This window comes from Phanerochaete carnosa (genome assembly GCF_000300595.1).
Source record: "Phanerochaete carnosa HHB-10118-sp unplaced genomic scaffold PHACAscaffold_16, whole genome shotgun sequence".
Lineage (NCBI taxonomy): Eukaryota > Fungi > Basidiomycota > Agaricomycetes > Polyporales > Phanerochaetaceae > Phanerochaete > Phanerochaete carnosa.
In genome coordinates this window covers 49,689-72,222 of record NW_006767643.1, presented here as the reverse complement: position 1 = coordinate 72,222, position 22,534 = coordinate 49,689, and the positions used below count along the sequence as shown (strand labels likewise).

Below are 22,534 nucleotides of genomic sequence, written 5' to 3'. Positions count from 1 at the left end.
GGTGGACTTCGAAAAACCGAAGTTCGGTCCTGACCTATAAGCTGCAACGGCGAGTTTGTTCGTGCCTTGGGAATTAGACTCATAGGCGCCGGCTGGCACATTAGCGCAAGCTCGGGTGCAATGGCTGATAGTCACGTGACTTTTCAGCGTGCACGGTTCGGTCCATAACTCGTGGATATTGCGATTCCCCCTGGAATCGGTATCTTGGATTCGAGGTGGCAGGATAGGAGGTTGGACAGGAGCCTAATAGACGCGCGCCCTTTGGCGCCCTGCTTTGCCGCGCCGCGTGCGCAGGTGGCGCTGCCCACCCAGCCAACTGGAGGTTGGCGGTGGGCGGCGCAAGCTTGCGCACGATATGCTTTGAGACCTGGTGCATAAATTGCAATGTTGTTTTATGTTGTAATCTCGCCTGCAAAAGCACTGTAGAGCTAACGACGATGTGGATAAATGGCATTACAGTGCTATGTACAGCAGTCTGCGGCAGGTTTGGCTGTCCCAAATACTTCTCGCTTATGTATCTTCTCCTTGGGAGAGGGGGGGGGATCGCACCTCGGGCGAGCGCTGAGCTCGCCATCACCGAATACGTGGGCGTCAAGCGCCCATTGCTGATTCCCCTGCATAGTGTCGTTCAGGACAATCATAGCACTTAAAATGAATATGACCTCATATTTGCAATGGTGAATAGTCATACATGGTCTGGTACAGGGTACAGGTACACGCAGCTGCGAAATGTCCAACGCTCGGGTGCCGTAGGCCGGGTGCAGTAGACAGGTTGATTCTCCAGCATCGTAGCTGGAGAGTGGTAGTTCCGTAAGTATTAACATATACAGAGGGTCGTTATGCACACCGTCGCTACCAAACAATAAGGAGGCCAGTGTACCATTCGATTGGGGTCGCGAAGGCGAACAGGTCGCATTTTGCGGACAGTCTCCGCACTGGCTGGGGCATGGGTTGTGCAAGCGAGTGGTGCTGCAATAGGTGTTTTTGTGACACGGCGCAGCGCAGGCCCAAATCACTGTCCATGAGCGAGGCACGGCACAGGCCCAGGGCTAGCGGAAGGCAGCAGCCAATTACCATGTGCGTAATGTCACAACAAAAACAAGAGCTGCACTTACTGCTTTTCGCTCGCTGATGGTGGATACAGTAGAGCGGACAGAAGGCGTTGGCCTTTTGCTGTAGGTGTTCAACTTCGTGAGCGCTTTGCTGTCCTCGGCCCTAGCCCATTTCTCCCTGCCTTCACTGCTCTGGTTGTGGCTCTGGTCTTGGCCCTGTGATGGAAGCAGAAGCGATTAGAAAAGCAAGGTAAAATATGGCATGGGGACACTCACTAGCTATGCAAAGCACGGCGCGCTGCACACCTCCCCAGAAAAAGGGAGTGGTGGATGAGTGCACGGCAGCAGGTCGCCGCCGAGTTGAGGGTTGCCGGCGACAACCAGTAGGCCGGGTGCAGTAGACAGACTGGTGAAGCCGTGCCGCTTTCAGACGTTCAGAAGCGCCCCAGGGACTGGATGACTTCCCTGCCACATAACTAGAAAGGGGTAATTTTGTAAGCATCAGATTTTGTACAGAAATGTTCTATGCACCTTCGAGAGCCATAAAATGAAGGAATTTCACGACACTCACGGGTTGCGAGTGAGTAACAGCGAGTTTGTTCGTGCCTTGGGAACTGCACACATAGGCGCCGGAACGCGTGAACAAAATGATTATATTTACGACGGTTGATAGGATGGGTGCAGTGGGCCAGGAGCAGTAGGTGGCCGGAAGCTTTGCTTACGAAGCCGTGCCGCTTTCAGACGACCAGAAGCGCTCCAGGGAGTGGATGACTTTTCAGCAGCATAGTTGGTAAGGGGCGATTTTGTAAGCATTAAATTACGTACGGACATGTTCAATGCACCTTCAAGAGCAATAAATCTTTTAAATTTCGCGACGCTCGTGGGTTTCGAGTGAGCAACGGCGAGTTTGCTCGTGCCTTGGGAATTACTCATAGACGCCGGCTGGCACATTATTAGCGCAAGCAATGGCTGATTGTCACGTGACTTTTGGGCGTGCACGGTTTGGTCCATAACCCGATTCTAGGGGAATTGGAATCCCAATAACGCCGAGCCGCGTCCAACACCACGTGCACGTCAAGGTGGGACAACCCATTTTGTAGGGAATCGATATTTCATCCAATCCATGGCCTATTGCTAATTATTGTGTGAAGTTGGTAGAGAGAATGGCACAACTTACCAGGTTCGTAACATTCGAGTTGTGGTGGAGATACGAGGGGAAATCCATTGCTTTGTTTAACGTAGTGTTCGGTCCCCCCTTATATGCTCAGCAGTTCGCGCTCGCGGACACGATTGCATTGCTTGTATGATCACGATCAACGGGACTCAGCGGATAACTAAACAAACAGATCTGCGATACTGACTGTACGCAAAAGGAGCCAAGTTAGGTGGTTCCGCGACACACGAGAGCGGCGTAGGCCTTCAACCGTTTGCTGTGAAATCCATACAATTCGCGATCACCGTTCGACACATATATTACAATGAAAGGGCAGACAAATTGGGAAGTATCTGTACGTCGACGCTCCCCCCTGCATCATTACATTGTCCGGGCACTTGAACGTCCAGCAGATCGCGATGGGTGTACGAGAACCCCAGAAGCGCTTGAGAACGCGGAAAAGCCGCGCGGCAACATTGGGTAGACCAGCCTTGGTACTCAAAAACATATGCCAGGCAGAATATGTCCCCGAAGGATTGCGCGTGTTGGTCACAAAGGCTCTATGGAGGGTAATTGTACGGGCTATGGGCATCACTAGATGAGGTGTACGATCCAGCGAAAGGTTGCTAGCCACGGCTGGCGTACTTCGCAATCGCTCGTAAATCGTGAGGCTGTAAATCGCGATGCGTTTGCATGTTAAGGCGCTGGAAGAATGCGGTGGGATAAGCGAGGCAAAACCCATCTGCGGTGATGTAATTCATGACGATCGTCGAATGAAACATTATCAAGGGTGCAATCGCGGACACTGTTTTGCTGCACATAACATCGAAATTGCCGTGCGGAGTGCTGAACTTTCGTGTTTAATGAGCTCGGGAGCGCAATGCGTGTAGCACTTCGGTGTATTATCATCGTCTGTGTAATGTCCTGCGAACCGCGCAACTTCCTTCCCCCTGAGCTTGTTTGTGACAAACGCGCAAGACGCCTCGACACCACTCGAAGTCGTGTACCAATCCCAATCTCCGCAAACAAAATGCACGTCGCAGTACAGGAACCGCACACAGCGACTGCCGGAAAGAATAGTATCGGTGTCTCGCATTGCTTGGCGGATTTCCGCCACATCGTCGAGCTGGCGCAATGTCTCATACCACATTCGCGCAAAGGTGGTTTCGGCCATGGTGCATCTTTGTACGGAGTAGAGTGCCAAGCCGAGAAGCTTCAACACGCTCCAGGTGTTCAGGCGTGCAACTTGCTCGGCAGTGGGAAGACTGTCTTGGCGTTAAAGTCATATGCAAACAACCAAGCATAAGAACGTACCGGAGGAAGGAATCCACGTTTTCTGTAGAGTGAAGGGCTAATCGTGCTTGCTCCTCGACAACTTGTGACACTGTTTCGAAAGGCATCGGAGCGAATGTTGAGCCATCTGGGGAAAAAATACGCAAAGTTTTTATACCTTTTCATTTACGCATTTTCCAGGCACGATCTACTCACAAATAGGAGAAGCTCGAGCGGCCCGAACGAATCAGGTACGTTCTTGACGGAAGTAAGTTGATGGGCTCCCCCAGGCTCGCGGCAGTATAATTTGGGATTGTTGAGTGACTCTTGAGCAATTCAAAACCGTCGAGCCATGGTGCGGAAGGTGGTCTGATACGTTTCTTGCCCCACAATGGCGACTGAACCAACGTTGACGGAGTTATCTCAGACACCGTTCCATTTCAATACACAGCAACTGCCGGAACCAAGAGCGACCAAGCCAAAGGAGTACAAAGGCAGATGAGCTTGGTTGACCCACGTAAGCAATGAACTCGATCACGGCGTAAAAATGCGATGTAGAAATACGGTTTGTGGTTTGATTCCGTTGCAATTCCCCAGAAAGGGCGTCTCAGGAGCGTTACGTTTTTTTGTTTTTGGGAGATCAATTCTGCGAACAGCAGACATATAACTGAGCAATGGGCAAATTACAGGGAGCGAACAGAAGGGGAAAAAACCCCACATGGTTTAAAGGGAGGGAGGGAGGGTGAAGAGGAAATTTCGAGTAGCAACGAGTTATGGCTAACAAAACTGGTTTTCGTATGGCAGCACTGTACTCTGCAAGGCTCACCACCCCATACACAGCATACCGTTTGTCCTGCTACCCGTATACCCTTACGCATTTCCATCGTCAACTGTGTCACGTCGGAAAATCGAATAACAGTGCAAAACGAGTCTCGCATGAATCTGGGTGTGCGCGGACAGGAACGGTACGGAGCGCATCGCCCAGTTGACGATCTTTATAGTGCTATCGCGGCCTTGACCACCACGAACCCCGCCCGTTCTAAACAGAACGAGACGCTGCTTTCCACCTCCTGGTAACCTCGGTCTGCGATCACGGAATGTTTCGCCACAAGAAGAAATGGATAGGCGACACAAAACTCGTCAGCACTGATGTAGTTGACTAGAGCGGTGGCTGCCAGATGAGAAATGGGGAGGAGCGGGTTGCTTGAAGCAATTTGAAATGATGTCAAAGGTGGCAAGTTTTGTTTGAATACGACGGCGAGCGAGGACGGACGGACTGTTTGACAAACTGTTTGGGGGTGTGCTTGCAATCATGTCCACACCGTTCTTGTGGCGCACGAGCCAGCTGCAAAATTCGTCGAAACCATGGGCAGCGACAAAGAACTGCCACGGTTGCTCAACGAAATCACTTGCACACCAGAGGCCACAGCGTGAGTAGACCGCATGATGTCTAGCACCCCAGAAGCGTCGCTCGAGATGCCGTCTATCTTATGGTGCCACCGTTCTCAAAGCAACGTAAGGATGTACTCTTGCGAGTCGGCCGCGGTGTTGGCCACTCCCAGCAACCCTAAAACCGAGTGCTTTTGAAGTAAGCGACGCTGATCCTGAGCGGATAGGCTGAGGAAATATAAGCAGCTGCACAGTCCGTTTACGCACCTTGCAAACAGCTTGCGACTTATACGATCGTGAAAGTCAAGGACAGTTTGCGCCTGTAGGTCAGGGTGCATGATGATGTGCATTGTCGTTCGGTGGTGTAAGTAACGGAGGGGTGAAAGCAGACAAAGGTGATGTATTCACTGGCTTTATGAGACAGGCCATGAAGTGCGGAAGACCAAAGGCGTGAACGGAGGAAAATGCAACACGCAGACCGATCACTGAGTCAAGCGCCGATTAGTAAGCATTTGACTATTCGGGCGAGCGTTCGTATACTACCTATCCGCGTTGCGGCGAACTGAGTGCAACTCTCCCACTGCCCACAGCTATGTCACAGCCTGCTTGAAAGTCCTCAACCAGAAGTTATAGCCCGCCCACCCCAATTTTCGTCAGTGAGAGGTTACAGACATGTGCCTAGTATCGATAGAAATTAAACCAATGTGCTTAAGGTGTGTTGCATCACATTGTCGTTTGGTGTCCTCAATCAGCTCCTTGTAGAAGAGTTTGCTCGAGATACGCCGTAAAATTTTGAAAAAAGGCTGGAAGTGGAAACAGCAGGGCACTGAGAGACAGTCGCAGGCGCTAGTGAAGGTATGCAGTAGTCCATTCCACGGTTCGTGGTGCCTCCGTGTTGAGTTTACTCATCCAGTCCAATAGGCTAAGGAAGATTGCCCTTTTTTAATGCGTTTTGAAGATGCTTGGCCTGCTGAAGCTCTCCTCCGAATTGGATTGTCGTCAAACGGAGGGCCAAAATCAAAGGCCCAAGAAGCTGTCACCACCGACGACGAAAACGGGAACGAGCAAGGACACGTGACACGCGGGAATATTGCAAACTTGGGAAAACGCGCTCGTAGCGCAAGTGATGCCAAGTGCGAGGTGCGCCACCACGTAGTTCCTTTTCACGTCTTTTCACGCAGTCGGGGGATCAGGAACCACCGCGCAAAACCACGAGGAAGCCTCGAAACACAGACGTGGTTCGGCGCGGTCGCTTGTCTGAAAATGAAGATGAGGATGGCAGTTTGGAAGAGGTGCGCAATCGTGCATGTTTGCAAAAACATCTCCATATCTCTTTTGTCAACTAGGACGAGGACGAAAACAACGAACTTTTAAGCGAGAAGGCCCAAGACGCGTCCGTGCGCCATAGGACGCCACCACTGCTTACTCCGGTCACGACGCCAGTTGCACCTACTGTCAAGAGTAGTGCCAGCATCACGCACAAACCTATCCCTCAGGTTGTCGTTTCGTCTCAATTTGCCCACATGGCGTGCTAATCTTTTTTATGCCTGTTTATTACCAGATTGTCATAACCGGCAATGCAACCCGACGCACAATAAATACAATAAATCAAGTTCCTCGCAGGCCCACTACGCACCAAACCTTAAGAGTAAGTATGGTTTTTGTATTCGTCATTTGAGCAGTTCGCTCACATGAAACCTACTCTCCTCTCTGGTTATAAACGTGATCGCATTCAGGTGGCTCACTCGAGCGTTCCGGTTGACCCGCTCGCCAGACGTAAAGACGGCCGCCCGAGTCCCTCAGCCATGGCTGAAGAATCCACTACTCGCAACGATGAAACATTGAGTACCTCATTTCCGCACGTCGTGTCACGAGAAAGCGAGCAGAGGGAGGCTTCAACTCAACAGTTCGCTCAACGTGAAGTGGAACAGTCGACTGCTCTTGCTCAGCAGCTCGTCACGTCCAATTACCCACAGCCAACTACTCCACCTACGCAGTCTATCTCGCGTGAGAACCAGCCGGTTCCAGGACTCGAAGGGCAGAATGTCACTATCATCGGACAATTTTTGCGTTCCCTCATGCCACGGATGGAAGTGCATACTAATCGCGTAATGCACGCTGGCTTGGTCGACCGCGAAACGTTTACAGCGTTCCGTGGCCTTTCCAAAACCGGTCAAATGAGAATACTCACCTGCGATATGCAGCTTAATCCCCTGGAGGCATCACTCTTCCACGAGGCGGTTATTGGTGAAGCGTTCATGTCTCGTTTCGCTGCATGTCTTTCGTAAAGTGCACTACGTTGGAGCCTCAAGCTTCATCATTCGCTGCATGCAAAATTGTAACATCTGTACGCTCGTTGTATTATGTGAAATGTATGCATTATAAGCGCATGGTAGCCCCGTAAACAATCCTTACTGAAAACGTGTAACCTCTCGGTCAACTTGCACATAATGTAATGGTTTTGCTATATATCTAGTGGTGCTCCATGTGTGAAAACCCTGGAACGGTCGACTAATCAGCGGGGCTATCTACATTGTGGTTCAAACCCAGTTAACTGTTGTGCGGAGTGGTCCAAAATGCTACAGGACCAATAGCTGAAGGTCCGGACCACTCAAGACAGGAAGACTCTGGTCTGGTGCTCCTTGTAGTCCAGAGGGTCCAGTAGGCTCAGGACCATTGTGAAATTTCCCTGATGGTGGAAAGAGAAGGCAAAGAGAATCGGAGGTGATTGAAAAACCCCCTGCATCATCGTTTCGTCGTGAGCGGCACAGAACAGCACAGCTCCGAGCAGTTGGTATACGCACTCATCTCGGTCCTTCAGGGCCATTCCATCCCCACCACCAGAATGGCTGATTTTTATCATTCTCGTGGCAAAGGGATAGCTTGATTTGCTCTGTGATGGCACTTGCACTGTGGTCCGCACCTATTGCCTTCAGGTTTATGGCCATTCTGGGCAACAGAATCGCCATCGTTTGAAGCGCACTCAATGACTCATCGCAGTCGCTTGAGAAGCTACAACAACCATGTCATTTTGAAGACATGGTTAGCACTGATGACGATATGCACCAACTTTAGTTTGTGTATGTGTGTATTTCACTGCTTAGCCCTAGCTTCAGATTAACTGCTCTGTTTTATACATAGCCAGTCTTTTTAAAGCTTTTTAGTCTACTTAATGTTTGTGTAATTTGTATTGTGGTGAGTTCTCAGTCTAGTTTTGAAAGCCTTCTAAGCTGTTTAGTACTTATGAGATATATGTGACAATGAGTTCCTCTTAGCACAAATCCCAAAGAACAGCAACAGAGCTGGTGCATGCAAATTTCAGCTTGTAAGCCAATTTTAGACTTGATTTGGGCCAAATTATTCAAGCCTGGTTTTTGCAGCTTGCAGACTTTCATATGCACTTTGAGCTTCAACATACATACTATTATACTAAAGATAAAGTTGCATTCTATATTTATCACATATTGGGGTTGCATTAATAAAGGCAGTGTTATTATAAGCAAAAGATTTGCACTAAATTGGTGCAAGTGGCAAGGAGGAGTTTTATGATATAGCAAAAAATGGAAAAATTATACCCACCAAGCATCTGTGCTCTGGCCCACATCATTCTAATACATAAAATATAAAAGGCTACGAAAATTGAGCAAGTTTTACTTTAAAGTGTAAAATAAACTCCAACCCAAGTTTGATGGACTAGTGTAGTGTCAATACACTTTATGTCCCCACACCTTTGGCAAAGTTCCATGAAAGTGCTGAAAAGCTCTCAAGGTGCCAATCCGAACAGGACGATTTTTCATTACATTTAAAAATTGTAAATGACTTTGCAGAACCTTTAAGCATACGGTGGATGCCTCGTACAAGACATTATAAATGCCAAGGTATAGATAGCAAGCAATACAGCTCTCAAAACATACAAGAGATATTGCCAAAATGACACTATCATGCTGAAAGGGCAAGCTTTGTCCAAAAATGCATCAAGTGCAAGGCTTTTCAAGCCAAGCCCCTCAAAAAAAAAGAATACCTATGCAAGGCTGCCATTAAGAAAGGTCTGTCATTACTCTGCACCACAACTTGGCAGCATGCTTACAGGTACTTTGCAGGCAGTCATGCTTTATCACTACAGACGGTGAATTATTTTGCTAGTGGATTGCAAAGAACATGGAAGCAGTGCTTACAAGGTTCACAAGTGCACAATCGGGTATGTCAGTGTTAATTTTCCTGTGTTACTATTACCCAGCTTCATTACATGTTCCTATTTCCAAGTTGTGCATGTCATAAGGCACCCTCTAACCCGGAAAGGACCCCTGTTGAGAGGGTATAAATTTGTTTAACAAGCTTGCTGATGAATAATAGCTTCTGTACAATTAAGCGGAATTACTCTATTGTCATATAGAGGTGTGTATAAGTGCCTTGAACAACCTCCACCAAGTTTTCTATAATTTGTAGTCATTTGACAGCAGCTTGCGGGAGCTTCACTTGCAGTTGGTTTACCAAGTTTGCTGATGAATAGTAGCTTATGTAAAACTACTCAGAGCTATTATATTGTCACATATAGATGTTTATAAGTGCTCTAAACCACCTCCACCAAGTTGGTTATACTTTGTAGCCATTCAACAGCAGCTTGCTAGGGATCTGCTTGCAACCCAACCGTAGCAAAATTGCTAATCAATTATAGCTTGTATACAACTAAGCGGAGCTATTCTAGGTTGCGGAGGGGCTCAAAATCATGTGAAAAAAGGTCGTTGCGCCGATCAGAAAGAGGAATAAATCAGGGGATGAGGGTGAGAAGAGCGAGAGGTTGTTGGGATAAGCACGGAGAGCCTCATAAATTCAGGTTTGCATGCTGAATAAGTGCTGAATATCTCTGATCTACTACATATCACCAGTTGATCTGAATTATTCTGGTCTGTATATAGTCCAATTATTCAAATTAGGGCAAAATTACATATATTTCTTACTCTACCTGCACAAAGCTGTCACTCATACGCTTCGGGCGATTCATTCGCGTGCTATCCCGGTCGTAGTTTCCATTAGAAGTTCGTACGCGACAACTTCTTTAATGCGCGGGGCCCGGTTCGCAAAGCGGGCACGCTTGAGGCTAAGATAGGGACACTTAGTCCATTACTCAGAGTCAGGGAAAGTCTCTGATATATTTACCTAAGATAGGGACACTTAGTCCGTTTTGCAATACAATCAGTACACTACTTGCAGAGCAGGATACAAGGGTACTAACACTCAGAGTCAGGGAAAGTCTCTGAGTGTGCTACACGAGAGAAATTTGGAACTTTTTGGTTGCAAAAAAATGCAAAAACAGCCTGAAAAAATAAGTAAGAAAATGTTGTATCTTTCCTCTCGGTATCCGGCAGCCCGGCAACTTGACAACCCGGCAGCTGAGCTGATTATTCGCTGGGTGCCGTAACCCCGGGCGCTTTGAAAATGGCCTGGCGGACAATCGGCTCGGCTGCCGGGTTGCCAAGTTGCCGGGCTGCCGGATAATGGGAGGAAAAATATGGCATTTTCTTCCTTATTTTTTCAGGATGTTTTCGCATATTTTTTGTAACAAAAAAGTTTTAAATTTTTCTCGTGCTACAGGCTGAGCTCGCACATATGAGTCGCAACGGCGGGTGACTAAGCTACGCCGACAATGTCCATAAAAGGAAACGAAACGACGGAAACAAATATGATATGCAAATGTCCATACGCTCATGGAGTGAGCGCGGTCGTGAAACGTCCGATAACTTCGACAGTTTCCGCTCGTGCAGTGAATGCGACACAGGGCTGCTCGAGCTCGAGAATCCATAATTCAAACCTTTGTTCAAGCCTGAGCAGGTTGTACGCACGGACACTTCGCTCATGGTAAGGCTCGTATCGTCTGACAGCATGCTCGAGCTGAGTGAAAATCAGAGAGAGTATTATGGTCCGAGAGAGAGGGAAAGGTGTGCCTACATGCTCATATTCATCTCGCGAGATGAAGAGTTCTCGAGACGATCACTGTGGGGCATGATCAATGATCCGCCATCAGTAGAGCTCATGACCTTGACTATACGCAAGTACTTCGACATTTTCCCATCACCGTCTCATGCGTATCATCTGTTTTCCAGACTGAGTACGGCAAATCCTCGGTGGCAACTACAATATCTACAGGTACTGCCAGCAACTCCATCAGGAAACAGCGTCTTGCTGCGTAGCAGGGGCGTCTACTACCACCAGCCACCGCGTCTGCGCTTGCCGCTTAGTGCATGCGCGAGACTCAGGAGAGCCTGGTAGCACTTAGCAGCTGCTCATATGCACCACCTAACTCTGGCTAATTTCTCGCGCCATAGACTAGATTTGTATGTAAAACATATGCTTACAACATTAGTGAATGAGACTAAATAGTATACAAAATTTTGATTATGACACTTGAAGCTTGAAGTACTGTCCAAAGGTGGTATACTCTTCACTTGCCCAAGTACGGGAATGTCTGCCCTAAATTAACGAATGATGGCACGGCCGATGGTAACAAGCGCCCGAACATCCCTCCTTGTTCCACGTCGCCACCGCGCTGCGTCAGCCTATGTCGGCGGTGTCAGTCAACGGGCAACGCGTCAACGCCATACACGTCCTTGCGTAAGTTATGTTCTTCTGACATATACCATACTCTTCTCATGAGCAGTGAGGTCGCATTGTCACGCGCGGAGCAGGCGCACAAGCCCCAGAGTAGCGAAACAGTGTTTTGCGCACAACCAAGAAGCCCATGAATGATACAACAAGCACTACAGGCCACAAGAGTTAAGGGTGCGATGACCGCGTTGCTGCTAGGATACCCGCAGCTGTTGAGGGCGGCGCAGCCCTTCACCGCTATCTTCCTTTTCTCAACGGAGGATGCGGTGTCTCACAGATTCCAGGCAGCGGTGATCGGTGAGTTCATTATGTCATATAATTTTGATATTGATAAGTTGGGCTCGCATCAGGCAATGGAAGATCCGCTAAATCCACCTCCCACTGCCATACACCTCCACCCCATGTCGTGCATCTCGGGGTATGTCATGTTCTTACACTTACACACCTCCGCAGTGGTCCTGTCTAGCTTTCACGCGAGCACCGGGTGCGCGTTGCGCTCGAACGCACCCTCGAAATCTCCAGCACAAGCACAACCACGAGCGCCTGCAGCTACGCGGGGCATATTGTGAGCCGCCCGCGACGTGCCTCATAGCGAGCCCGTCGCTGCTGCACGGGTATCGCAAGAAGGGCGGTTAACGGGTTGCGCATCCGAGATTACCAGCTGCATGTCCTGCGCTGTTTCCTGCGCTGGATGCATAGCGGTTTTAAGACTTAGGTGAGTGATGCCCCCGCAGATCATATAGTACTATTCTGACTTGCTATACATTATAGATTTACCTCTTGTGTCTATCCCCTACCACAGCAGAATGACTCTAGTGTAGTATACACCAACATGTACTATACAGTTGTGTGCCTAATATATTTCTTCTGTCAATCTATTCCCTGTGAGTGAGTGTGCAAAGCCCGGGAGGCCGTCTGCTGGTATCTACAGGCAGGCTGCGACAGCGCCACGGTGTGCTGCTGAATGTTTGCAGGCTGCCACGGTGTGCTGCCAAACTTATGCAGGCTGCCATGGGTGCTACGGAGACACGGCGGGAGACTACTGGTTGCAGGGTAATAGGGGTCAGTTCCACCGGGCTGCTGGAACTACGGAGCTCACGGGGCGCTTCTGGTCTCAGACTTTTTTTCCTGATATCCCGGCCTATTCTCTACAACAACAGGATTGCGGCGAACAAGACCAAGCACCCAAGGCTTCTGAGACTGAGATCATCTCTCAAGCAACCTTTATGGCAGAGTCTGCCATGAGCAGCCAAGGACGCAAACGCAAACGGCTGCCCGTTGACTTAGATAGTGAGCACAATGCTGATGACGACAGCACCATGCTCGCCCAACCTGATGTCACGCCTGCTTTGAAGCCTACGTTCCCTCCGCCTTCCACTGATGAGCAGCCTTTTGTCGGTGGGTGCCATCACTGCGCAGTGCTACAGGATGATTGATGGTAGTCTAGAGAGCCTCGCTGGACATAATACAGCATTGTAGAAGTAGGGGTAAAACCTTGTGTACCATAGCTGACAGTGGTCTGTGAGCTTGTTGAGTGCATTGGCTGTTGTAACAGCTGAAGTATATGGTGGAGCTTGGTAAATAAGTTTATAGTGGTCGGGGCGCTGCAAATGGCTTGTATTTTACTTGCCAGCAACTCAAGATGACCAACCTGCAACTCACGGTGACCAGTCTGCAATTCACAATGACTGCCCTGCGACTCACTGGAGACTCATTAGCAACTCAACAGAGACTCACTAGCAAATTATCGGAACATTATCAGCGACTCGTCGGAGGGACAAAGTGACCATCCGGCGACTCAAAGTGGCTAACCTGCAACTCACGGTGAGTAGCCTGCGATTCATGGTGGCTGGCCTGCGATTCATGATGACTAACCTGCAACTCAGCGGAGGTTCACGAATGACTCAACAACAGTGTGCGGAAGACTTCTAGCAACATTCTAGCCAACATTCGATAATTTGCGCCAGGATCCAAATTATTTAGACGCTAAAGGACTGTAATAGGTACCCAGAGTGAAGAAATTGGTTTCAAGTGAGCGGAGGACTGCGACTCACCTGCAGTGCACCTTCTGCCTCATTTAGATTGTCTCATGCGATTATTAAAAGCGATTCAGCGACTCAGGGCGGAACATGGCCATGTTCCGGGGGAGTATAACACACACACACACACACACACACTACTCTCTCTCTCTCTCTCTCTCTCTCTCTCTATATATATATATATATATATATATATATATAGGGCTTGGGAATTTGGCTTCAGACGAGAAGACATCATGGCCGTTAACCTCATTTCCTGTGGGCCACTTCTTCAGGGTGTGCTATTAGAAGTTCGTACGCGACGACTTCTTTAATGTGCAGGGCCCGGTTCGCAAAGCAGGCACGATCGAGGCTAAGATAGGGACACTTAGTCCGTTCTGCAATACAATCAGTACACTACTTGCAGAGCAGGATACAAGGATACTCGCACTCAGAGTCAGAAAAAGTCTCTGAGTGTGCTACAGGCTGAGCTCGCACATATGAGTCGCAACGGCGGGTGACTAAGCTATGCCAACAATGTCCATAAAAGGAAACGAAACGACGGAAACAAATATGATACGCAAATTTCCATACGCTCATGGAGTGAGCGCGGCCGTGAAACGTCTGATAACTTCGACACTCCCCCTCAAGCATTTGAGAGCCCGAGCGACGACACCTATCGAGCCCACAGTCTGCTTCAGATTAGAGGTGATGATCTGATGTGATAAGCCCTCAGATCTGAGGTGAAACTGGCTGTTTTGCCTGCCTGTCGAAAGCGACCTCAGGATATTCCGCCCAAGTGACCAGATCAAGAGCCGCCCCGGCACTTCCTGTGCCCCTGACGCCAGCTCCCGCTCCGTCCCTTGCCCGCCCCTTGCCCGCCCCTTGCCCGCCCCTCTCCTTGCCTATTCCAGCGATCCCAGCCCCCGGCAGTCCCTGTGCCCCCACGCCAGCTCTCGTGCCATTTTTCTGGCCTGTTCTGGCGATCCCCGCTCACCTCTAGCCACTCCCTCGAGCGCTTGCCGGCGCTGATATCCCATCAATGGTTCACTTATCGTTGTGGATTGTGTTCTCGGTCCCGTGGCTCCTTCTATGGCTGTATTGGTGTTCTTTTCTCTCGCACACATTCCTGGTAGACATCCTTGAGCAATGGACACATGTATTTTGCTTTGAAATTCAGAAACTCGTTCAGAAATGCTATGACAGGCGTGGGAGATGATGATGAGGAATGGACGCTGTGACAAGAAGCCTGTGGTCACCCTCCGTTCAACTTCTTCTCCCTCTACCATCTGCATCCAGTCACGGCTACGCACGCTTGCGCTTCTGCGCTCTAGCAACACCCTCCGTCTCATTCTCCGAGCTCGATTCAGACTCCTCACCATCTGAAGACCCAGAACCAGGCGCAACTGACTCGGGAGCCTTCTGCTTGCCAGTGGCAGTGTTGTGCGAACCCCGCGGTTTACCGGCATCGCTGCGCTTCTTCCTCTGCTTGGGGGCTTCAACAGTGCCATTGGCTACACCGGCAAGCCAGGCTGCTTTCCTCTGAGAGAGCTCGGCATCAGTGGGACGGATGAAGTGGCAAGTGCCGTTGTTCAAAGCTTGAAGCAGCAGCTCAAGAGTGGTAAGATTGTTGGTCAGGTCATTGGGATTGACGAACGGAAGGTCCTTGGGCCAGCCGACGAGCACAACTCCATAGCGCTGAATAATCTGTGTCTCATAGTTGACGTACTCCATGCCTGCTGAAGTGTTTCCGGTAATATCGGCTGGACGCACGAGAGTCAGTAACTAGGATATAGGTGATAGTAAGCTGGGATTGACCTAGTAAGTCTTTCATCTTATCCCGAATCTGTGCTTTGGTAAATTCAGCCTTGAGCTTGTTTGTCCGCAGAACACCTATCAAGCTGTTAGCCCAAGTGGCCGCATTAGTGCCAGTATGATATTGTGACGCATCTGATACAGAACCGCCAGCAATTGCGAACGCCTCAACCATCGTCCCAATCTGCTTACTGTCCCACCGTTTACGCCAGCCGACGGACAAGAAGCGTTCGAGATCAGCAGAGCTAAACCACCACTGCGGCTCGGTTGCAAAATCTGTGGTGCTACGCACAAGGCAGAAGAAACCCTTCACTCCAATGCGGTTGTCAAGATCAAGGATCTGATCAACCAAAGTCAGTATACTCGATCCGGCTGCTTCAGGCTCGCTCAAGAGCACTCACGATTTCTTCCAAAATTGCAGCGGTATGGGAGAAATCTTGAATCTTTCCCCGCGAGGTGGTACGCCTGACGTGCTTCTTGAATTCGTGCACCAGCTCATAGTCGTAGACGCACTTAGTTTTTTCCTCGTCGCTTAGTGCATGGTACTCCGCAAGGTACTCATCTCAGATTTCCCCCATTGTCAGCAAATGCAAACCCTCCGTAGCACGTTCTACAGGTGAGAAAAGCCATGGTCAGTGACAGTAAACAGGCCACATGATGGTGAATACTCACGCTGGTTCACGTCTCTGCATTTAAAGTGCAGCCATGCGTTATATGAGTCAATCTTGTTTTCGGATAGATGCTTCTTGCTCGCATTGAAGAACTTGTCTTTGAAATATCGGGCGTCCTTGCTTTACTTCTTTCCAAGCTCCCCAGCGTAGTTGTCAGCATACTATACGCGAAGAAGGTGGCAATGTCACCTTGCATCTCGTCATGCCGATCTGCCTGCTCTTTCCTCTTCTTCTTCTTTTCCTCCTTCGACATGTTGCTAACCTTCTTTGCTGCAGAGATACTGAATGCGGCCACGCCCAACGCGACTGTACATAACGCAGCTTTGCCGAATACAAACACACTGTATTCCATGTTAACGGCACAAGCTTATCAGCTCTCTAGTGATGTGCGGGCCGGGCCTCAAAGCCCGCGAGCCCGCCAAGCCCGGCCCAAAAAGCCTGACCCAAGCCAAGCCTGGCGGCGGGCTCAAGGCCGGGCTCGGAGCGTAGTCAAGCCCAAGCCCGGCCCGGAAGCCCAGGCTTGGGTGTACCGGCTCTGTTACTGTTCCCTGAGTTCAGGATAAGGTGAGAGAGATCTAAGATGTACACACCAGACATAATATTGATATTTTAGACTCGACGGTTCCCGCCGAGCACGATTGTGCATCACCGTTTGGTGCCTGCCGTAGGCGCGCGCTCGTGGGCTTTGCTGCGACTCGACTTATTCCCCGAGTGTACATCTTCTGGAGGCTGAATTCAGTGAGTACACGCAGTAATAATCTACTACATCCAAATATACTCCCTTTTCATAGCACCAGAATATTCATTGTATTGTGAGCAAGCCCGGGCTTAAGCCTGCGGCTTGGGCCGGGCTCGGGCTCGGCTCGGGCTCAGGGCTCGGCTCGACGCTGCCACAAGCCCAAGCCCGGGCTTTGAGCCCAAGCCGGGCCCGCACATCACTACAGCTCTCTACAGCGTCATCGACAGTGCCCATGACCTCCACCACAACTGTGGCAGATGTCCATCCCACAATTATTGGTGTGCAGCCCAGTGCTTCTATGGACGTCACGTTCGGTATGGCCGTGTTCGTGCTGTGTGGTACGGCTGCCATGTACGTGTTTGGTGCAATTGCATTCGTGTTCATGTCAAGTTGTGGAGTCGCGCTAACATCTGGCACAGTCGCGTTTGGTATGGCCGTGTCCATACTGCGCAGTACAGTCGTGTATGCATTCGTTGCAGTCACGTTCGGGTTTGGTGCGGTTGTGTTCATGTCTTGTGGAGTTGCGCTGACGTCCGGCACAGCTGTGTTTAGGTTCGTGTTCATGTCCGACGTGCTTGCCACGGTCGCCGTTGCCATGACTGTATTCGACGTATGATTGAGCGCGTCGCTGGTGCTCTGGTATGTTGAACTGAATCTATGAGTGGGCGATTCCCAAGCAGCAGGCTGATGAAAATTTTCAGGGGCTGCAAACCTCATTGACATTGCGTTCACAGGGGACAAACATGGGGACAGCGGAAGGAATGGTGACATGGCACCGAGTGAGGCCCAATGTGGAGGAGATGGCGCAAATATGGGTGACAAGATGTGACTGGAAGGTCCGAACGTCGGTGACACAACGCGACTCAGTGGTGAATGCGCAGGAAGCAGCGAAGTGCTGGGGTCATGAGGCTGCGGTACATAGATATCTGTAGAGCTGGGATGTGCTAGTTGAGTACCATAGTATGCGGTGTTGCTGTAGGTATCGTATTCTCTCGGAAACATATTGTTCGTTGATGCTGAGTGCAGTGAGGTTTGCTCGAAATTCGTTTCGTGAGACTGGCTGGCAATTGATGGCAAGACAGCTGCTGTTGGCTGGTAGCCGAACATGTCTGGAGGAAAGTAGAATTGTGGCACCATCTTCAGCAAGCCTGTTGCTCGCCTTCAAAGCACGAATTCTTAGTGAGGTCCTCTGCGACTTTTGCAGATAGCATACTATATGATAGGCGCCTGAGCTTCGCACATGCTGCAGATCTGGGGCCATGTAAGCCCACGCAGTACACAAGTCACCCTCTACTCTAAACTATCACTCTCTTTAAAATGCTCTAGATTAGTATGTTTGCATGTTGCCTTATGTTACAGAGCCAGATGCCTGACACAGGCCATCCATACAATGTCGCTTACCTCAAACCGCTGGCGGAAGCGTTTGGATGGAGCTTTTTCGCACATGCGAGAGGAAAAAAAGAAGTTTTGTAGATGAGACAATCCCTTGGCATGAAGTTTCAATCCTTAAGCACGTTCTGTTTGAGCCACCAAGCCTGGCTGGCTGCCGGAACAAGGTGGTTTCTACTAGTAGCCAGCTAGTCAGATGCTGACACGAACAGAAGGAATAGATTTACCATGTGCTGCAGAAGAGTTTTTTGCAAGTGACTGAACAAAAATGTGTGTGTCCGGAGCTTCGTGGTCGAGAGTTATGTTATAGCAAAGATCCAGAAAGATGCTCTTGTGGTGTACGAGTTCAGCCAAGCTTGCGCCACATGCGACAAATATTCACTGCATGCCGCAATGTATGACCAAGTGTATATCGCTCAACACAAAAGAGCTGCTCCAGTTATGGGAGTAGGTAAAACTTCTATGATATCTTAGAGCCTGGATACTTGTGCATTGTATTCCAGATGCATTTATATACCTGCACGGAAATTGTACACCAGTGACGCCAAGCATTTAAGGTTAACGCATGTACATGATGGCACCAGTGCACGCTGCCAATGTCCAACTCTTCCTTTGGATATTGCTTATACAACAAACTATCGAAGTCATTGCTTGTGGGCGGCGACTAGAACTCTGAGCAGAAGCAATGACCTGTATCATGTCTGGGACACAGTACGACCAAGCCGCAGGCACAGGTCGGCCCCTTGTGCACTTCTCGTTGTGAGTTTTATGTTTGTGCATACACTGATCTGGGTAGGTTTAATTTGCATCTACACTATCATTATTACATGAGACGGCACTAATTAACCTGGTCAATAAACTCAAACAGCTCCTCGACCTGCTCATTGTCAACAGGATCCACACCGTCAAATGCTCCTTGTGTTCCAACGTCCTCACTCATATCAAGCACATTCTGCACAGCAAGTGGGTCACGTCCCGGGATGTTGTCGCCGTCTTCCACTGTGTTCTCCGCGTGTGCATCATTGGTGTCTTCTGATATGGTGACACTGACACCTTCAGCCATCGAGAGAATAACAGCCCATGCTGGTGCCGATACGTCGTGCAAGAGGGTCAGGTCCCGTCCGAGATGTACGCCGGACTCTAATGAGCCTGTGAAGCCGTGCAATGCAGCAATCTGCCGGAGATGTCCTATGATTGCATGGTTTACATGGTCATACTCGACCCAACGGTTAGACAGCTCCCGAGCAAGGAGAGGGTTGACAAAGAGGTTGGTGGATATCGCGCGGCAATAGTCTACATGCTCGTCGTACATGAACGTCAGTAGGTGTCGGATTTCAAGGTGACAGCGGTTGATCTCCTGGTGTGTGTGCTTAACATTGAAATAGAGCCGTGTTGCTTCCCGATGAGCTGGCTGTACTCACTTGAATTGACGCACGTCTTATTGTGCATCTCGCAACAAGTCGAATTCACCTGGGAGCAGTGAGTCCAACAACCGGTGAGCAAACCATACATACCCACCAAGAGATACCATGCTAATGAGCTCTGTCCATGGAGGCTTTGGGCGTGGGGGGTCAAGGCGAACAGCTTGCCTGTTATACTCCTCGAGAGCCTTGCGAACAGCTTCTGCTCGGGTGCGTAGAGCCTTGCCAATTTTCTCACGCAGCTTGTACCCTAGGTAACGTACAATTACAACCAGTCGCGAGAGAGTACAGGCACATACCTAGACCACTCATGCCAAGCTTCGACAGCTCGAGCAGGCGTTGAATGACAATTCGCTTGAGATTATCTAAGGCGAGACGATATTTACGCAAGACCTGCTCCTTGACGGCGTCCTTGTAGCACTGATCCTCGGGCGTCCATCGCTTGTCAACGTCTGACTCCTTTTCGAGCAACTCCACGTCAGTTTCAGCACGCTCAAGTCTCGTCCAGGCATGGCGGTGATGGTTCTTAATTGCAGTAATTGCTCCACCGCGCAAGTTGCCATGTTGGATGTTGTATTCCAGGCTGTCGTACGCAGCGCTGGCCTGCGCGGCCTGTGCTCTAGTGCGGGTGAGAATGTGTCACACTACAGCGAACAAGGCGGGCTACCTTGCATTCTCAAGCGTCTGCAGCACTTCAAAATACTCCAAATGCAGGCTGAGCTGGCGCGGCTCTGCCTTGAGACCCTTGAGGTACTCTCGCTCTTGATCAATGTAGCCTTCGAAATCCGCCGACGAGACTCGAAGCTCCTTCAACAGGACCTCCAATGCATGCCCGTCTTCATGCAAGATCTTTAAAGACTGTCAGTAGTTGTCGTAGATGAATTTTGCTGTTGTATCGACAGATAAGCATGTAATCTTTGGAGCGGATCGGACATCAAATGTACAGCTATCAACATGCTTATCTTTGGAGCGGTGCGCGACATGCGTTTCTATGGCCTGCGCCCGGTGGAACCCAGTAGCCAGCCGTGTACCTGACGCCAGTTGGTTTGAGTCGCTAAATGCTCGCTCGCTGCCCTCGAAATCTTCTTTCCCTGTGCCATTGACATACATAGGATGCCACGAGAGCTGACAAAGCCGGTTGTGTGCGTGACCATGGAAGGCTGGAACGACGAGGCGCAGCTCTTGCTTGCGTGCACGTTCACCTAAGCTGCTGCTCATAACAGTTGTATGAAGGTCACATCCTACGTCGTACCCGAGACCGATCTGCTTCCCGTGAACACTGAGCAACCAATCTATCACGGCAAGGGGATACTTCCGCCTACAAGAAATAGCTGAGGTCAGTTCGAATACACAATATAATGGTACCATACAGTTCTCCACTCCGAATCATGTCACATGCTAGCAGAAGGTGTCCGTGCCTGCAATAGCATGCGAATATCCCAGAGACTCGAAAAAGCGCGAACATTTTTTTGCGCTCGTCAGGAGCAGCACTGCGCCAACGCTGAACACAGTCCGCATTCAGTTCCAACGTCAATTGGTTTTCTTGAAGCTCTTCTACGTCAGGGTCAACTGGTGGACCCTGGAAATGCAGTCAGCATGTGTGATCAACACTTGAACCTTCTTCTTACCTTTGCAGATTTATGTTCGTTCTTGAAGCGGTCAACATCCTCAGGTGAGATCCAAAAGTCAGCACGACGAGTGCGCTCATCGATTCGAGTGGTTCCAGATTGGAACGCCGAGTCGACCAGCTTGAGAGATGAGTTTCCGTCCATTGTGCACAGCATTGACAGTGCCATCTCAGGCTCGTTCTCGAGTAAATACATGCACGAAGGACAGATATTCTTCAGTCTCCAATCAGGCTCATCACGGCGAAGCGCTGTGTTGACACGCTTGTTCACTTGGTGCAGAATCTCAAGGTACACATCATAGACTTGAGAAAATTCATCCACTAAGGCCCGCCAGAAAGGAAACTGCAATGCTATGAGTAAAGCATTAAACTGCTGACAATAGATATAACTACCCCGTGCAGATGGCACAAAGCCTTGACTTGAGCGTATACACTAAGCTTGGGGCATACACGATGAAGCTGCCGGTATGCTTTGAGAAGTCGAAATCCTGTCGCTATGGTAGGGTTCAATGGAGCCGTCCCGAGGTAGCCGTGCTTTGCCAGAAGCACATTTGGATGCGCGCCATCTCCGCGTACAGGAAAGCGACGTGTAAAGGTATCTATAAGGTGTAAATATACACGTCAGAGGTACAGGCAGATATAACTTACCAAAGAAGTTGACCACACGCACTTCAATATTGCAGTCGTCGCTTGCGCCAGCGAGCTTGATGGGATTGCCCCGGTCACGCCAGGTAAGATATGCATCGACTAACAGATCCATCTGCTCCATCCATGCAGTGTTTCTAAGATGAGTTCGGTCGTGTCGGGTCCTGGGGTCATGTCTTCGCCTGCAGAGTGCCCTGTTGAAATTTGTCGGAGCGGGGAGAGAAGGGCACGCACGGCTTGAAGTTCAACTTCTGTAGAATCTCCTCGCAAAGCTCCACCTCACTGCCCGCACCACTCGTCATGTCTCCCTCATCACCGACTGCAGGAATAGGGAAAAAAAAACGAAATCTTCTGGTGCTGCACTTAGATCTTCAGAGCGGCCGGCGTTGTGGATGAAGTCGCGCTGCGTTTGATTGAATGCTGCAGCGGGAGATTATGAGCTGAGCTAGTATATGTATATGTGCTCTGAGAGCTCACAGCTATACTCCTGTCGGAATATGGCATTGGCTCGTGCTGCCTGTGCCGTAGTAGGGTTGAGAGACTGCCGCTGCCGTTTTGCACCACGGCCATAACGAACATTGACGGAGCCTGAAAGCGCACCTCTGCGCTTAGACATCAAGGTGTAAAAATAGCTAGAGATACATAAGGTAAGAGATGGAAGGAGGGCACTGCAGGAGAGACGACTCAGGGGATAGCGCCGAGATAGCGCCGAGCTCTGTTCAACAAGGTCAGATGATTCG

General features: G+C 49.8%; 7 protein-coding genes across 7 annotated transcripts; 4 read left to right on the top strand and 3 right to left on the bottom strand.

Annotated features, from left to right (window-relative positions):
• Nucleotides 1-2,316: 2,316 nt before the first annotated feature.
• On the bottom strand, nucleotides 2,317-3,605 carry PHACADRAFT_33525 (uncharacterized protein; the record flags this gene model as incomplete). Its single annotated transcript, XM_007402047.1, has 6 exons — nucleotides 2,317-2,412; nucleotides 2,455-2,482; nucleotides 2,565-2,765; nucleotides 2,851-2,947; nucleotides 3,010-3,470; nucleotides 3,520-3,605. 6 exons carry the CDS (start codon nucleotides 3,603-3,605, stop codon nucleotides 2,317-2,319), a joined length of 969 nt encoding a protein of 322 aa, XP_007402109.1.
• A 1,933-nt stretch (nucleotides 3,606-5,538) lies between these two features.
• Nucleotides 5,539-6,401, top strand: PHACADRAFT_33524 (uncharacterized protein; the record flags this gene model as incomplete). The annotated part of the gene is made up of 5 exons (XM_007402046.1): nucleotides 5,539-5,579; nucleotides 5,634-5,721; nucleotides 5,788-6,006; nucleotides 6,048-6,158; nucleotides 6,213-6,401. 5 exons carry the CDS (start codon nucleotides 5,539-5,541, stop codon nucleotides 6,399-6,401), a joined length of 648 nt encoding a protein of 215 aa, XP_007402108.1.
• A 156-nt stretch (nucleotides 6,402-6,557) lies between these two features.
• On the top strand, nucleotides 6,558-7,154 carry PHACADRAFT_33523 (uncharacterized protein; the record flags this gene model as incomplete). Its single annotated transcript, XM_007402045.1, has 1 exon — nucleotides 6,558-7,154. One exon carries the CDS (start codon nucleotides 6,558-6,560, stop codon nucleotides 7,152-7,154), a length of 597 nt encoding a protein of 198 aa, XP_007402107.1.
• A 4,249-nt stretch (nucleotides 7,155-11,403) lies between these two features.
• PHACADRAFT_265681 (uncharacterized protein) lies at nucleotides 11,404-12,259 on the top strand. Its single transcript, XM_007402044.1, has 3 exons — nucleotides 11,404-11,475; nucleotides 11,522-12,184; nucleotides 12,241-12,259. Exon 2 carries the CDS (start codon nucleotides 11,649-11,651, stop codon nucleotides 12,036-12,038), a length of 390 nt encoding a protein of 129 aa, XP_007402106.1. The 5' UTR covers nucleotides 11,404-11,475; nucleotides 11,522-11,648; the 3' UTR covers nucleotides 12,039-12,184; nucleotides 12,241-12,259.
• A 2,533-nt stretch (nucleotides 12,260-14,792) lies between these two features.
• PHACADRAFT_106988 (uncharacterized protein) lies at nucleotides 14,793-16,092 on the bottom strand (the record flags this gene model as incomplete). Its single annotated transcript, XM_007402043.1, has 4 exons — nucleotides 14,793-15,272; nucleotides 15,445-15,642; nucleotides 15,704-15,864; nucleotides 15,957-16,092. Coding segments are annotated over 4 exons (975 nt in total), but the record flags the coding sequence as incomplete, so codon positions are not given.
• An 852-nt stretch (nucleotides 16,093-16,944) lies between these two features.
• On the top strand, nucleotides 16,945-17,328 carry PHACADRAFT_201761 (uncharacterized protein; the record flags this gene model as incomplete). The annotated part of the gene is made up of 3 exons (XM_007402042.1): nucleotides 16,945-17,074; nucleotides 17,132-17,206; nucleotides 17,255-17,328. 3 exons carry the CDS (start codon nucleotides 16,945-16,947, stop codon nucleotides 17,326-17,328), a joined length of 279 nt encoding a protein of 92 aa, XP_007402104.1.
• Nucleotides 17,329-18,939: 1,611 nt separating this feature from the next.
• Nucleotides 18,940-22,096, bottom strand: PHACADRAFT_188921 (uncharacterized protein; the record flags this gene model as incomplete). Its single annotated transcript, XM_007402041.1, has 11 exons — nucleotides 18,940-19,458; nucleotides 19,523-19,550; nucleotides 19,616-19,772; nucleotides 19,822-20,141; nucleotides 20,190-20,380; nucleotides 20,477-20,840; nucleotides 20,893-21,101; nucleotides 21,151-21,492; nucleotides 21,543-21,748; nucleotides 21,798-21,988; nucleotides 22,029-22,096. The coding sequence occupies 11 exons, from the start codon at nucleotides 22,094-22,096 to the stop codon at nucleotides 18,940-18,942; spliced, it is 2,595 nt and encodes an 864-aa protein (XP_007402103.1).
• Nucleotides 22,097-22,534: the final 438 nt, after the last annotated feature.

What these genes read in the sequence shown, in the direction of transcription:
- PHACADRAFT_265681 (XM_007402044.1), top strand. Translation starts at nt 11,649, where the DNA reads ATGACCGCGTTGCTGCTAGGATACCCGCAGCTGTTGAGGGCGGCGCAG.